This window comes from Neolamprologus brichardi, chromosome 16 (genome assembly GCF_056152115.1).
Source record: "Neolamprologus brichardi isolate AB-2024 chromosome 16, ASM5615211v1, whole genome shotgun sequence".
In the NCBI taxonomy this organism is placed as follows: Eukaryota; Metazoa; Chordata; class Actinopteri; order Cichliformes; family Cichlidae; genus Neolamprologus; species Neolamprologus brichardi.
The window spans coordinates 12,557,371-12,570,402 of record NC_142119.1 but is presented as its reverse complement, the minus strand read 5'-3'; the positions used below and the strand labels follow the sequence as shown (position 1 = coordinate 12,570,402).

The 13,032-nt window shown below is 40.7% G+C and overlaps 1 protein-coding gene across 1 annotated transcript in view; it reads left to right on the top strand.

Moving 5' to 3' along the window:
* The window catches only part of vwa8 (von Willebrand factor A domain containing 8), an 87,474-nt gene extending 75,439 nt beyond the window's left edge, over positions 1-12,035 (top strand). Inside the window, exons 40-45 of the mRNA XM_087830265.1 lie at positions 2,745-2,853; positions 4,877-5,002; positions 5,499-5,657; positions 8,234-8,332; positions 8,557-8,795; positions 10,655-12,035. Of these exons, the coding sequence (XP_087686391.1) occupies positions 2,745-2,853; positions 4,877-5,002; positions 5,499-5,657; positions 8,234-8,332; positions 8,557-8,795; positions 10,655-10,763 (841 nt within the window). The 3' untranslated portion in view covers positions 10,764-12,035. The remainder of the gene's footprint in view (positions 1-2,744; positions 2,854-4,876; positions 5,003-5,498; positions 5,658-8,233; positions 8,333-8,556; positions 8,796-10,654) is intronic.
* Positions 12,036-13,032: the final 997 nt, after the last annotated feature.

Sequence of the window (13,032 nt, the reverse complement as noted above, 5' to 3'; positions counted from 1 at the left end):
ATCATGGAAAAAGCATCCTTTGGTGTAAATAGGTGCAAGAGTATCCAGCTTGCTGTTAAAAGTCAGCATCCATAATGGTATTGGTGGGTTTGAGTGCACCTGGTATAACTAACACTTATATTTGAAAATGCACCACAAAAGAACAACAGATCCAGACGCCTTTTTGGAGACACATCACATTCTGCATGTATTACATCAGCGCTGATATCAGACCTCAGCACGTCATGTCTGGCCTGCAGACAGTTTTTCCTGTGCTGCAGGAAACACTGAAAACATTTGATGGATTATGAACAAAAACTGCAGGAAAGGAAGCTGTCTGAAAATCCTACGTCAAGGAAAAACTGGAAAACATTTGAGTTGCAGTTGTCCCTCTCAGTTCCCGAACTCTTCCAGTGTGGTTTCAATGAGATTCATTTACAAATAATCACATTGTTGTTACATTTACACTTCACCCACTGTTTCAGCTTGGAAACACGATTGTAGTTATGTTTAAGGAAATCCAAAGCAAATACACAAGAATGAGGTTTCCTAAATACCAGAGTAACACATCCAAATCCAAAAAATGGCTGTCCCGCTTCAAGATTTAAAGGGTGTTAACAAAGCTGTTATTGTTTTGTGAGGACTGTATTTCAAAGTTTCATTGCAATGACTGTAAAGAAATGCTCACATAATGTGACAGTTAATAGTCAGGCGACCACAAAGGCCTATTTAACCGCTCGGTTCCTCTAATTAAATGCATGACAATAATGTAGTGAAAAAACACTATGAAAAATAGGAAAATAAAACTGTCTCTGTCCTTGGAAAAGGAGGTGTTTTGAGTGGAGGACAGCTTGTTTAGTAGCAGGGAGTGTCAACCTTAAGTCTTTGTTTTTGTGGTTGTTGTGTGTGAGTTCTCAGTGTGGCTCCACCTTATTTAGTAAAAACCCTCTGTTGCTCTCTCCCGTATAAGTCAAGGTTCAGGAATTTTCAGGAAATAGCTCCGGCCGCTGGCCAGAGTGTCTGCTCGCCACATCCATTGCATGCATCCTCACACTGATGCACGTATACACACACATAGGAATGTGTGGAGGAAGGCGTTGCTCTTGTTTTGTGGACTGACGCGACGCAGTAAGAATACACAGAAACAAACAAAATGGCTGTGTGTGTAGGTCAGATATTACTTAATGCAGATCAAGTTTGTTTATTGTACATTTACCTTTATTTAATTTCCTTTTAGATTCATTTGACATAGATTCTACTTCAAGAGTCCAAGAGGACACTGATATGATATGATGAGTGGTACATCTAACAGCTGAGTAGTAAAAACTTTGAAGTATCATTTATTTATATAAGTTGTAGGAAGGTCATTCACAAACAGTGAGGATGTGCACAAGGGATACTCTGCAAACAAATTTAGACTGGTCTCAGATCAGATGTGCACAAGTGATAAAGGCCTTTAATTCAATCCAATTTAGTTTTAAAGAAATAAATAATCATAATAATAATTCTGTCGTTATTTACTGTTTTCCAGAAGAATACAAACCAAAAAAGGCTCATGGAAGTAATTCAAAGAAATTAAATTATATATTAAGGTTAGTCATAAGGTTTAGGCTTTAGCAAACCCATTTATTAAAATATATTCCAATAAGCAACCCTTTCACTACAAGGCCCCAGTCGTCATATTAGTGATCATAGATCAATTATAAATGCTTTGCATCATGAAACTGCATTTATTAAACAAATATCATTATTGACACTTATATACTGTTTTTGAAGCCTCCGTTAATGAAGCCTGAGATGCAGTTTCTTTTCTTCTTATAGGAAGTAACAAATTGAGTGGATGCAAATTAAAAATATTAGCTTTTCAAACTACAAATTCTTGTCTTTATACTGCATGACTTACCTGAATTAACATTTTTTAAAACTGCCATCCAAGTGTTGGTGATTGTGTGTGTGTGTGTGTGTGTGTGTGTGTGTGTATGCATGATCTGTTTTGATTGCATAGCCGATGCCTGTGCAGTCTGTGTCAGTATTTTGAATCTGCTCACACACAACCGATCCACACAGATTTGTTGCAGCCTGTGATAGATAAGGCTTACTATCTCACTCACATATGTATACATATACACTGTTTTTTATTTTATTCTATTTATTTAATTATTTATTTATTTTCCGCCTTCGTTGTATATTGGTTTCTCTTCTTCTTACTTTAGCACCTTTGTGGTTCAGCTACCCAATTTCGTTGTGCAAGAAACTGCACAATGACAACAAAAAGCTCTAAGTCTCTAAGTCTATATCATCCCTGCATTGTTTTTTTAAGTCACTGTTGACGGTCTAGTTGTCACCAAAGGTTTCAAACGCGTGTCAGAGGATTTCACCCACTTTGCACACACATACACACACCAGCATGCAGGACCCTTACCACGCTTAAGGAAGATTCTGTGTCTTTGTGTATAAGTAATACTAAAGTACCTGCATGTTGGCGTTACACTGATAAGCATGACTTGGGGAGAAAGGAGCACCTGTGTCTTGATGCCCGCAGGTGTGTTCTGGAGAGCACATGGGTTCATATTAAGAAACACTGACCCTTTGTCAGTTTGTTCTCAGGTGTCCTGGGCTAATGAAAAAAGGGCTCTATTTGTACTCTTTCTGTATCTCACTGCCTCAAGATGCACACGGTGTTAACTTGGACAATAAAGGTTTAGTCATAGCTAATGCCATGCATCTCCCCCTCCCCTCTGTTTTTGTCTGACTTTTTGTCTCAGGTTGAAGGAGATTGATATGAGTGAATACGATGCTGCTACATACGAGCGCTTCTCCAGTGCCGTGAGGAGACAAGTTCAGTCACTCCGCATCATCCTGGACAGTTTACAGGTTGGCGTCACACCACACACTGTTTGTGTTTAACACAAGTTTCCTTGTTTAAAGGTATCAGTGTTTTTGCAACATCCAGGTTCATCTGCAGTAGCTTTTTTTATTTATTGCTTAGTCCCAATATTATAAAATGAGTAAAATATTGAAAGCCAAGATTTCCAATTTGCTGGTTTAAGTGGTTGCTTGTAATGACGGGCTCGTCTTTGTCAGATCAGTTTATTTAAACACCATCAACTCAGGCTGCAGTAGCTTCTATTGTACAGCTTGACACTGAAAAAAGTCATGGGGTCATAAAGTCAGCAGATGACAATTGGTTGACCTTATACATCCTCGCACGTGGTGCTGGACACGGAAAGAGGGGGCGCTGTCCCTCAGGAGCACTCTGATTTGTTAAAGAGAATGCGGACTAAGATCACAGGGAGTGGTGGTATTGTCTACGTTTCATTATTTTGGTTTCCACTTTCCGCCCTTTGTTTGGGCGTCTTAGTGCGAGCGTCTCTGGTGTGCTTGTTTGTGTGTGTTCATGGGCATCTGACAAGAGCGCAATCATGCAGCCACGATTACAGAGCAGTGACACTGAACTGCGCTCTATTATTCTTCTATCCAGGTGTGAAGGTGTTTTTTTTGCATGTGCTGTGGAGGGTGTGTGATTTTGTTTTCCATCCAGGTGGGCTTTGAACATGAGTTTGGTTGTAATTTGCGTTTGTCCTTATTGCCTTGGGCAGCTTCTTCACTGGAAAGATGATGGAGATCCCACTAAAACCCAGCAGGCAAGACGCTATGAAGTCATGTCAATTTTTATGCCATTCCTACAGAGGGACTGAAAGGAGTCATACACACGCACACAAACACATAACTATAAATGGCAAGCTTTCAATAAACTGATAGTGTATTGTTTCCATCTGCTGGGGTTTTCCTCAGGGAAAACCCTCTCTATTTACCTCTCAACAATAGACTGGCTTGGAACATACAAACGCCTCAGCCCGCATTGTGAAGTTCTAAAAGTAAGATATCAGTCCGAGCTGACCGCAAAGAGAATTAAGTGTTTTTATTTTAGGTTATTGATGATGAAGAGTATCCTGGCTTTTGCGTCAAGACATTTCATTAATATGACATTTAGGTGCTGCACTAACACAACACCTCTTTCAGTTACAGTTCAACATAGTTAAAAAAAACAGCGCCTTGAGCCAACTGTTGTTGTGAATTGGCACCGTGTGAACGAAATTGAACTGAATAGTTAAATTGAAGCTGACTCCTTGTATTTTAAATGAGATGCACTTAAGCACCAGAAGTAATAACGTCAGTCTGTTGTATTTCTGGATAGGTAATTTTTGTGCCTGCTTTGAGAAATGTTGTTGCGTCATGAATGAAGAAAATGTGCATCCATTTATGTCAGAATGTGCAATCTCAATCGTTTGTCATAGTGAGGAAAAAAGGGATCTGGTTCCGTTACCTTTGTTTGTGCTGTTCTACTGTGCACGGCATTCACAACTGATTATCTACAGAAAGGTGAAAGTAGTTGTTACATCTGTTACTACTTATCAATGATGTGAAGTCATACAACCTTGTTATTGCTGGCTATTCTTTGTTTCTTTGTGTGCTCACACGTCATTTACCGTGTAAAGAAAATCTCAAGACACGAAACCAAATATCCTGACTCACCAGTAACTGCAGGAGTGACCTAAAGAGAATGGGGAGAGGCACATCGGGTTTCCTCTTTGTTTGACGTCTTCTCCCTAAAGATCTCCTTCCGCTGAGGGAAAGATGAGGGCAGGACAGGGAGTGATGGCACTCTTCCTTTCAGGTTTTCTCCTTGTAACATCACAAGAAATGGGGCCACAGATTCAATGTAGCCTTTTCAATGTAGCCTTAGCCTCTTTTTGTTTGCTGGGTGTGAGTGCTAGTTGTTGGTATTGGTGAACTTTGAGCTCCTCTGTCATCTTTAAAAACCTCCATCAAAACAAAATCATCTCTCCCAGGCATATTTGGCTTACTTATTCTAATTTGGTGGATGTGCTTTCAGGCTAAAGGGAAGGAGCGGCAGTGGTTAAAGAACCAGGCTCTGGGAGAGCTGGATGACACCAAGATCATCGATGGACTGACTGGAGAGAAGGCTATATATAAACGCAGGGGAGAGCTGGAACCAGAGGTATTTGTTTTTTCTTGAAACTTTCTTATTTTTGAATCTGCCACACCTCCAAAGACTGCTACGCTCACTCCCACAGTCAAACATAATTTTGACCTTTATCTGTCAGGCGGTACATTCCAGTGGCGTGTGTGTGTGTGCGAGATTATTATTACACCCTGCTGTTTCTGCTCCAGCTCACTCAGTTTCTAGTTACGTCTTGTGCTGTCATCTTTGCGCGCATACACACAGCACAAAAGTAGTTCCCACACTAATCATGCCAACACACACTAGCCCATAATATAAATACTGTGTTTTTCTAACGTATTTAGCTCCAAGTCTTACATAGTTTTGGTCTGAGCTGAGCTACATTGAAATAATTGCACCCAGTTTTGAAATCCTGACCTTGTGTAAAATATTATTTTTATGTAACTACACCATCTAAAGTAGGGATTTTAGCTTGATTTAATCAGTAGTTGCTGATGTATTCATTTATTTAGTAACTTATGTGTGCTTACAGCTGGGCAGCCCTCAGCAGAAGCCCAAGCGGTTACGGGTGTTGGCCGACGTGTCGGGCAGCATGTACCGCTTCAACGGTGTGGATGGCAGGCTGGAGCGCTCCATGGAAGCTGTTTGTATGGTCATGGAAGCTCTTGAGAACTATGAGCACAAATTCAAGGTGAAAACGCCACATCGCGCATCACAATACAGAAGATTCTATGTGACTTTTCCTAAGTCAGGTGATACATAACAGCTGCATGTCCAGTATATGGAGTTTACTTCACATGAACAATTACTGTGCTTCCTTTGTGTTAGTACACTTTTATATAGTACACTTCATACCCTATATACTTAATTGTGTAGTGCATGAATCAGTGTTGTCTCATATTAGCGTGGAGGAGAAGAGAATTTCAAAGCATTTACATGCGCCTTGACAGCTAAGATAAACAACGGACTGACAGCCTAAAAAACAGGTCTAGAGTCATTTTTCAGGTAAAGAATAAAATACTTAGACTGACCATTAATTGACCGCATCAGTTTTTTTGTGTAGTATTCCATGAGTCCTAGCTGTAGTGAATTTAAATGGCTCAGTATCGTCCAATATATGATGTTTTTCCTGCATTAGTGTAAATCTTTATTTTAACTTAAGTATCAAGTAGTCGTACATGAAATAATAATAACTATTCAAGCTTTTGTTTCTGGTGTGAAATTCATTATTGCCATAATTCCTGAATTGCACCCAGGTAACCTCGTAAATCAAAACATGCAGTGTGTCTTTTAAAGCCTTTGTCATGCCATACTATGATCTAATTTGTCAGTGCTTTATTGGGTAGGAGTTGGTAATGCAGTTGACGCTTTTCATGGAAAATCAGGAGTCCGTTGTAGTAGGGCTGCTCAATTAATCGAATTTTAATCACGATTATGATCTGGGCTTTCAACGATCATTAAAAATGACCGAGCCGATTATTAGCCCCTCCCTCATGCTTTACTCTCGCGCTGCTCCGTGTGGCAAATCGAGCGCACCTCTCTGCATTTCGAACACGTGTCACAACAATTAAGAGCAGCGGTCCCCAACCTTTTTTGCGCCACGGACCGGTTTATGCACGACAATATTTTCATGGACCGGCCTTTAAGGTGTCGCGGATAAATACAACAAAATAAAACTAGTACCGGTACCGAAAAAAATAAAATTTATTCATAACACACGTGAAAAGACCAAGGAAAACCGAGTAAAAAATAAAAACGATAACAAAATGACGCTGAAAACAGATAAAAACCCTGAAAACTATACATTTCGCACCTGAGCCTCAACTCTCGCGGCCTGGTACCAAACGACTCACGGACCGGTACCGCTCCGAGGCCCGGGGGTTGGGGACCGCTGATTAAGAGGACCCGAGGGAAGCTCAGAAAGCTAAGCAGAAGTTATTTGGAGAGGAGAGTGACTGCCATTGGTTGAAAAGAGAGGTAAAAAAAACTTAAGTGGTGTGGAAACATTATGGGTTCGCGGAGTCAGACGTGGATCAAGTAGACATAGTGTGTAAACTTTGCTACAGTGTAGCTGTACCACAGAGCAACACTGCAAAGTTTACTAAACATAGATGTTTACATTTTTCATTTATTTTTTATATTGCAAACATTTGCACTGTTATCAGTATTTGCACACTATTTTATATTATTTTTGACAATCTTTAAAGTCATTATTCAATACATTGTTATTTTTAAATAAATATCGTCAAATAATCGAGATCTCAATTTCAGTGAAAATAATCGTGATTATCATTTTTGCCATAATCGAGCAGCCCTACGTTGTAGCCACGAGAAGTGGAATCGGTCCAGAGATGGAGCATGAAAAGAGACAGGGGGAGACAGGAGTGCATACAAAAAAAGTTTAGGAGAGAGACAGACTTCTTGGCCCCTTAGTGACACTCAAGCCAACCTAATACTGATCACATATCACACAAACTCGCATACACATTTTTCAGTGTTCCACATGGCATTTCAGTCTCACTGCTGTCTTTGAATAACACTCCTTACATAAAAGAGCATCTGGTAACGCATAAGATATATACACTGTCACCATGTGCCCGTGCTGCCCGCAGTTTCGCATTATATGTGTGTTTGCATCGTTTGACTATCGATACCACCATTGATAGTCAAACGTGTCACCTTTGATGCCTTTTTTTAGTACACTCTTTAGGCACCCATTCACAATCCTGAAGTGGATGAAGCCCACTGTGGATTGACATGGCATTAATTTTGGTGACATTGAACCTGGTTAGATTTAGAGCTATGTGTTAGACTTTATGAGTCATGTAGCAAAAAAAACCCCGGAAAAACAATACAAAATTGACAGCACCAAAAGGTCTTCTTACCCAGCAACAGTGATATGGATGCATGAGACACACAGTCGCATACCTTTGACCACCACAGTCATAACTGCCCTTATTAGATGTGGCTCATATACATAATACCTGGGTCTTCAAATAGCTGCCTGGGGGCTCACAGTGTCAGGCTGAGTGTGAGCTGCCATATGTAAGTCAGTTATGATGGATGGTCTAGTGGAGACATGTAAACCTCTGACACTGTTAACATCTTGCAATGTTCGCATTTACAATGTGACCTTTCTGCACCTTCACACCTCTGTCGGGGAGACTGTTACATTACAAGTTAAGTAACAAGTCAAATCACTACAGTCTTTACTTAAATGTTGTAACAATGTATCTTTTGTGTCTTTTAACTCTTTTCTCTACACAGTATGACATAGTGGGCCACTCGGGTGATGGCTACGACATTGAACTGGTCACGGCAGACAAAATCCCCAAGAATAACAAGCAGAGACTTAAAGTCCTGAAGGTATACTCATGCTTTGTTTTGCTCACCCAATTGGACTGAAAAAAGTGTTTTGCATGAATTTCTTTCTCTTTAACATCTGTGTTCACATGAAATTGTACATTAAGTCAAGGTAGCCACACAAACTGATGAACATCTCCAAACTATGTCATTTGGGGCTGCAAGTATGAAGATAAATAAAATCTGTGGCTTGCTCTTTATTAATCAGCCTTTTCCTTGCACTTCAGGTCATGCATGCCCACTCTCAGTTCTGCATGAGTGGTGACTACACTCTGGAGGGGACGGAGGCCAGCATCAAGGAGCTGGCGAGAGAAGAAGCAGATGAGCACTTTGTGGTGGTGCTGAGCGACGCTAATCTGGAGCGCTACGGCATTCGGCCCGAGCGCTTTGCCCAAGTCTTGACCTCTGACCCACAGGTCAATGCCTTTGCCATTTTCATTGGCTCCCTTGGCGATCAGGCTGAAAGGTAAGGAGTTGAAGATGATGATAACTTGGGTGGAGTTAACTAAGAGCGAGCAAAGTGCAAAGAAGATGGAAAGAAAAGAGGAGTAGATGAAGGAACATGAAGATGCAAAGAATTCATCATGAGACAATTCTTAAGTTCTGGGGCTCCAAACAGTTGCATTTAGTTAGTTTGCTCTTCAAGGTCATCTTCTCATGCACCTCTGTATTGCTTCCAACATTACTTTTATTTTTCTGATTGCTTATGTCTGCTTGCACCTGTGTCGTTGCAATTTAAAAATGGACCTCAAATTTGCACAGTGAGTAAAAACATCAACTTCTGAATCAGACTGACCTGCTTTCAAATCAGGAACTATTGTTAATAATGATCTCATTGGCTCCACTTTGAGGGCTGGGGTCGGTATTTACTTATGTATATCATCACTCTAGGCTCTTGGCTAACTAAGGGTTAGCATGCTATCCGTGCAGATCCTTGCAAAGACCCTAAGTTGTGTTGGCAGCATAATGTGGTTGTTTCTGTCCTGGATGCAGTTTGCACTTTACCATTGCGCCCTCATGCTTTTGTGCAATAAAAATAAAAGTAATGTCCTTATCCACGCTGTAGGCTGTGGCTCTATTTTCCTCTTCGGCCATACAATCTGAAATCAGCTGATTGTAGTGCAGGTGCGAGTGGAACTGATAAGCAAGCAGACTAACAAATAGAAATACTAGGAATAGAACTGCTAGAAACGGTTCTCAATTCCCATTCCTAGTTTCCCAGAGATTCATGTTGCTGAAAATTTGTCCACTCCTTCAGATTGAAAGCAAAGTGCAGGGTTACTGTTTTGACACACCAGAGGGAATCTAGTGGCCAGGAGACAGAATGAGCCCTCCAGTGCTTTCAGTGCTGCGGTTAGCAATATCACTGAAAGCAGTCCCAGAGATGAATGAGGAGATAACCCTGAAGAAGTGATTGACCAATTTTTATTTAGTTAAGGTTTTAAATCTTCAATTTCAGTTCCAGAATGTTAAAGTAGCTCCTTTTGGGCTATATTAAAACATCAGCATCCCCATCTGCTGCCTGTCCTTACTGTCTGTCTCAGATCAAGTTTCCAGGCCAGATGAAAGCGCAACAAGTGTACTCGTTAACCTGCTCCTCCTCATCCTCATTGTCATTCTACTGCAGGCTTCTACTGTAGCTCCTTACCAGACATACATCCTATTTGTTGAGGCTTGCAGGCCTTGAAGCTTTAAACTCGTTGAAGAACTGCCTGGCTTAACGCAGTCTTTAGCTCCAGGAGCTTCAGAAGATAATAAGCCTGTTCTATACTTTGCTCATGAAAAGCAGAAAAAAAAGCAAAGATAGAAAGAGATATGAAGTCAACTACTCTTTAAGGGCAGACTGTCAGAATTTGAAGATATAATTAAAATAATATCTTTTCATGCCCTGGAAGCCCTGGAATTGGTTATGGATGCCCTAAGAGTTATATAATTTTCCTTCTTGAGCAACACTTTGGGAATGCTAATTTTATATCCCTGTTGACTGCCCGTGTGTGTGTATGTCCTGAGAGGAGAAATGCATAGGGACACGGTTGAATGAAAGAACAAAGGCAGAGGCTCATTAGAGTAAATGGGTTTATACAAATGATTCAAAGGCATTGGAGGTGGCTCTGTTGTCTTGGTGCTGAGCTCCACCGAGTGAAAGGCATCTCTTTCATTCACACACACTCATACACTGTATTCCTTTAATGGGAATATGTAGTGCCAGCTCACACAGCAAATACAAGTAGTCTCTTTTAATTTTGGGAAACAATTCCAGTGCTAAAGTTCAGTTCCTTTCTTTGACCTCTATCTTCATTCTCTCTTCCTGTTCTTTTGTTTCAGACTCCAAAAGACCCTTCCAGCAGGGAGGTCCTTTGTCGCCATGGACACCAAGCAGATCCCCCAAATCCTGCAGCAGATCTTCACCTCCACAATGTTATCCAGTGCCTGATGCAAACACATAGTACATACCGTACACTCACTTGTTATCTCACACACCCAAAACTTCAAAAAGTTTGTTGTGAAAGCGCTGAAAATCTTCACACTCTGTGTCACATCAAATGACTTTATCATGGCTGCAGCAGGTCCGGAGGGGTCGCATTAGCACGAGCCGGGGGTTGGACAGTTTGTTATTGTTAAGAAGCCTGTTAGCATGACAGAGTAACTCATGTTTAGATATTTTGCTGTGTCCCTCTGGGAACAGCTACAGTACACAAAGCGTGTGATCTCTTTTAGTGTGACTGTAATCTGCTGTGTAATCTGTGACGCGAATGCCTGGAGCCTGTCTCAGATCCCATGTAGGGATCAAACACACAGCCTAACCAGCTGTTCTTTTTAATTGTGTTTTTGCCCCTACACACACACACACACACACACACACACACACACACACACACCTTTGTCCTCTATCGGGCTGTGAGAAACTCAAAGGGAAGGGCCATGGAGTCGTGACAGCATCCATTTATGTCAGAGCTCCTGACTTCTTGTCTGTCACGCAGAAAAATGCACAGACACACACAAGAAAGCCGACAGTAAAGCCCCACCTGACCGACACTCGGATGCGCCGAGCAGCAATAACTTGGCGCCTTTGGTATGTTGGGACTGCCACCAGGGAATTTCCCACCTGGCTGCACGCGGACTTTAAAGCCTGCCGCTGTTGTACACCCCCATACTGTGTGAGTGTGCGTGTATGTGTGTGTGTGTATTTTCCTAGAGCATCTATGTCAACATGTGCAGACCCTTTTCTTCCTGTCCGGTGGAACATGTGTTGCCTCGTGTGCGCTCAGAGCTGCCTTTCATTGCAAGAGCTCCCAAACACAAAATACTTTCACTGCGAGACAGATGAAGAGAAAAATCCAGGACTAGTGGGTCAGTGTGTATCAAACATCATATCAGTGTCTTCCCTGGTTGTCATAGTTATTGTTCATGCCTGACTATGTTGAATCAATAGACGCCTGTCCAGCTGTCAGCCTCTATTGATTTCTGTGAGTGAGGCATATGCCATTTTTTTATTAACCTACTTTAATTTGCCTCTGGCTCCTAGGCTGCTGATTAGTTGGAAATGTAAGATATTTGCTGGGTGGAACCTCATGTTGGGAAGGCATTAAAAAGTGTATATTAAAATTCATACATGTATCTAGTTTTTACATTAATTTCTGGTGAAATAAACTGTAAAAGTAATGTAGAGCATTTTAATAAATGTTAACATTGCTATTTGATTCAATTTCTGCCCCATCACTTCCCTTCTGAAGACTATTTCTGCTGCTGCTCGATTATCCGATAAATCACATTTCTGACGAGCGTTCCTGTCCTTCCTGGTGTTGCAAAAGAAAACCGTTTATCTGCAGATAAGCACAAGTGGAGATAATGGATGAAGATTAAGTATTTCTTAACAAGAAGCAGTCAGACAGCGCAAACCTCCGTCAAAGCAGCTCACACTCTGAGCAGGTTTTACTTTCAGGGAAGTCATTTCATATTTTGTAAATTTTTGTTTGGTTTTCTTTGTTCTTTTTGTGTAATTTATTTAGGACAGTGCATGTTAATGAACATAAATGTAAAAAGAAATTACATGAATGATTATAGCCATTTAATTTCCATCTGTTGTCCATAAAACATTTAAAAAAAAACCATAATAATTCATAAAAATGCATAATTCATTCATAATAAAAACTCCATCACCAAACTCACACATACACACCATTCTATTCCCAAATAAAACATTAAAACTATACAACTTATGCATGATCACACACTTGATTTGTCTATAACCAGTTTTTAACCTTTGCCTTAAACAAGTTGAATGTCGAGCATTCTCTAATGGGTTGAGGAAGACTGTTCCACAGATGGCCACCCTGAACAGAAAGGACGTTCTGCCCAAATGCTGTCCGTCTATGGGGTATAAACAAGTCTCCTCGGGTTGTAGCTCGAGTGGTCCTGTCTGAGCTTTCTTTATGCCTAATGAACTGCTTTAGTGGTGGTGGAGCAAGGGAGTGTTTGACTTATATACTTATATATTAGACACACTCTTTTAAGTTTCACTAAGTTATTGAAGTTCAGTAATTTATGTTTTTTTAACACATGACAGTGGTGGTGGGAAGTTTTTTTGTCAAGTAGTTTTAAAACTTCTTTTATGAATGTTTTCAATAGTTTTAAGTGTTGTTGGACAAGCAAGTGACCAGGACGTCAAACAATAGTCCATATGAGAGATGATCATTGAGTAA